A 3,597-nucleotide genomic window follows, 5' to 3' on the forward strand; every position below is an offset into this window, starting at 1 on the left:
AGGAGTTTGTAAGCCGCTCTGAGACACCTTTGGGTAGTGAAGGGCCATGGGGTATAAATCCAATCTCCTCTTCTTCTTCTTTTACCTCACAGGGTGTCTGTTGTGGGGAGGGGAAGGGGAAGGGAGTTTGTAAGCCGCTCTGAGACACCTTTGGGTAGTGAAGGGCCATGGGGTATAAATCCAATCTCCTCTTCCTCCTCTTTTTCCTCTTCCTCCTCCTCTTCTTCTTGCCGGCAGGGGTCCTCCTTGGCCGTGCAGATTTTTAAAAAAACACAAGAATCTTTGCTGCATGACGGAAAGTAAGCCGCAGCAGCCATTTGGTGGCTGGCTCCGCCTCCCGCGGCCACCATTTTACGGCATCCATTTGGTGGCGGCGTCCACTGTGCCGTGTCAGAATTCCGAAAGCGCTCATTGGCTCGGAAAGGTCGGGGACTTCTGCTCTAGAGTTTGGAAAGCGATAAGGCAGCTTGTGGCAGCAAGTCCAAGTGTTTATTTAAACACACACCCTTCCAAAAAAGATCCGCCTTACAAGCTAAGCCCAGAACTCCTCAGAAGTTGTTCATAATGGATGTGCTGACCCTCTGCCCCGAGTAAAGACTTGGGCGCTTCATCCATTCTCCTCAGGTAGCTTGAGAAGGTTGACCTCTAAAGAATACCAGGGCTGTGACCAATGTTCCCTCAAAGTTGTGGAGTCTTGTGAGCAAAAATTCTACTTTGTGAGCCGCTGGCATTAAAGTTGTGAGCGAGCGATTTGGCTACTGCATATATTAGTTTGCTGTGGAGCCCTCCTTCCTGAGCTAAGACAAAACTCTGAGCTGGAGGCTAAATAACTGTGAGCTAGCTCACACTAACTCAGCTTAGAGGGAACACTGGCTGTGACGCTGAAGAAGGCAATGGCAAACCATTGAAATGTCTCTTGCCTTAAAAACAAGTCTAGCTGACTTTGGCTGGGAGGGCACAGTATGAATCTGATAGATAGACAGAGAGACAGACAGATAGATAGGTAAGCTCACCACCTAATGGTGCATAATGCTAAAAGAGCAAGAACTTCTGGCTGCCAGACAATCTTAGGATCTCCTGGCTCTACTACACACAGTGCCGTACAATAATACTACTAATAAGGTAGCTTGAGAAATAGTGTGGTGGCCAAAACACGTTTATCCTTACTGCAGCCCTGTGAGGTAGTGTATGTCTGAGGGTGTATGTGACTGCCCCCCGGTTACCCACGGCAGCGCGGGGATTTGCACCTGCGTCTCCCAGAGCCGCATCCAGCCCTCTAACCACTGCACCACGCTGGTTTATTATCTCCTTATCTGCCTTAGGAAGAGAGATGGGGCGTTCGTTCCTTTGCCCTGAGCTTCCCCGTTACGATATATTCCCCGCTGACGGTTGTTCCCTTTCTTATGCTCTTGCAGGACCTCCCACGGTTGTCAAGCTGGATCTGGTGCCAGCGATGGAAGTGGGAAAGGAGTATACCTTGACCTGCCGGGTTTCCGACGTCGCCCCCATCCGGAACCTGTCCGTCACCTTCCTCAAAGGCGGGGAGAAACTGCACCTGCAGACGTTTGAAAAGCACGCAGCGCGTGAAGCCGGCGATGTTGTAGCGAGCCACACTGTAACTGCTGGGCAACAGGACAATGGGGAGGAAATCAGCTGCCGTGCGGCCCTGGACCTGAGGCCGGACGGGCCTCTCTTCGAAACCACCTCCCACAACCAATCGTTGAAGGCTGTCGGTGAGTTCTCATCCGGTTCTCTAGTAACAGAAGCAGCGGAAGAATGTCTGCTTGATTGCCTGAAATAAAGTCACGGCTTCACATGGCCGATAGCAGTGATGGAACAGCGCTTGGGTCCAGCTTGGCACCTTTGAGACCAGCCAAGTTTTATTCAGGGTATAAGCCTCGGTGGGCATGCCCACGTCTTTAGATACAGTGAGACAAGACGTCCTCAGCCATTACATATAGGTAGAGAGAGTAAGTGGAAGGCTCTGAAGACGTGTGCCTGCACACAAAAGCTTATACCCGGAATTAAACTTTGTTGGTCTTAAATGTGCCCTTGGACTCAAACTTCTGTTTGTTAACTCTTTTGGTGTAGTGGTTAAGTGTGCGAACTCTTATCTGGGAGAACCGGGTTTGAGTCCCCACTCCTCTACATGCAGCTGGATATTATTAGAAGATCAAAGGACACTAAAACTAGAAAGTCATGACCTGCGCTTAGGCTGGCATGCCTATGTATAGTATGACAAAGACAAAATACAAAAAAAGTTCTATAAGCATATAATCAGAGAAGCTTTAATAAAGACTTGGAGAAGTATAAAAGAAAAGTTTTATGTCAAAATACCCAGATGGGTTTCGCCACTAGAGGCATTTATAATGCCAGCATTAATGACGGAAAATAAAAATATTAACTATGAAATACACGTGCAGCTGCTGGGTGACCTTGGGCAAGCCACAGTTCTGTCGGAGCTCTCTCAGCCCCACCTACCTCACAGGCAATGCTCCCTCTAAGCTGTGGAGTCTTGCGAGCAAAAATTCTACTTTGCGAGCTTCGGGCATTCAAGTTGTGAGCAAGCGATTTGGCTCCTGCATCAGTTAGTTTGCTCTGGAACCCTCCTTCCTGAGCAAAGACAAAATTGTGTGAGCCGGAGGCTAGAAAACTGTGGGCTAGCTCATGCTAACTCAGCTTAGAGGGAACACTGCTCACAGGGTGTCTGTTGTGGGGAGGGGAAGGGAAATGAGTTTGTAAACCGCTCTGAGACTCTGAGTGAAGGGTGGGGTATAAATCCAATCTCCTCCTCCTCCTTCTGTTTGTATGCTGAATTGCTGCTATTCGCAGATTTTATCAGCTACTTTAATCGAATCTTAGCTATACTTATCGCTCAGTTACTTATGTGTCTTGATTCTTAACTAGCCCTTCCCGGCAACTAACCCCACTCCACCTTCTCTCTACCTATGTGTAAGCCTTGAGGAAAGTCTGTTTCAGTGTATCTGAAGAAATGTGCCTTCGTACGAAAGCTTATACCCCGAATTAAACTTTGTTGGTCTTCAAAGTGCCGCCGGACTCAAACTGAGCTCTGCTGCTTCAGACCGGCATGGCCACCCACCTGAATCTATAGAATTGATGGCAATTGTGGCTCTTGCTGAGCAATACTCCCTTGTTCGGCAGGTGGAAACTCAGGCCGAAGAGGAGGAGGGCAGTTGTCCTAGATTACCACAGAGTTTCTGGCCGTTCCTAGACCTACCCTCATCACTTCTGGGTAGCTCTAGGAATCTCAAGGTACTCTGTGGTCAGAACTTCCTGTAAGTAGAGGAGGCCTTATATTTCTTTTTAATTTTTCTCCTGGGACACTGCCCCCCACACACAGCCCCCCACACACAGACCTTCCACTCCGCAAAAGTGGTATTCCTTCCGTTTCTCATAATTTTTTTTTTCTGTCACCAAGTCACAGCTGAGTGACAGGTGACAGGTGACCCATGGGGCTTTCAAGTCAAGAGACAAACAGAGGTCCATCCGTGGCTATTAGCCACAAGGTATAGATAGGGGCTCTCGGTCTGGGGCAAGGGATGCTCTGTATTCTTGGTGCTTGGGGGGGGGGGGGCA

General features: G+C 49.0%; 1 protein-coding gene across 1 annotated transcript in view; it reads left to right on the forward strand.

Annotated features, from left to right (window-relative positions):
- LOC107121962 (intercellular adhesion molecule 5-like) overlaps nucleotides 1-3,597 on the forward strand; it is a 39,015-nt gene that overhangs the window by 18,679 nt on the left and 16,739 nt on the right. The window contains exon 3 of the mRNA XM_015424986.1: nucleotides 1,416-1,733. Coding sequence (XP_015280472.1) covers nucleotides 1,416-1,733 — 318 coding nt within the window. The remainder of the gene's footprint in view (nucleotides 1-1,415; nucleotides 1,734-3,597) is intronic.

The sequence above is a fragment of the Gekko japonicus genome, unplaced genomic scaffold, assembly GCF_001447785.1.
Source record: "Gekko japonicus isolate JY-2015 unplaced genomic scaffold, Gekko_japonicus_V1.1 scaffold3130, whole genome shotgun sequence".
In the NCBI taxonomy this organism is placed as follows: domain Eukaryota; kingdom Metazoa; phylum Chordata; class Lepidosauria; order Squamata; family Gekkonidae; genus Gekko; species Gekko japonicus.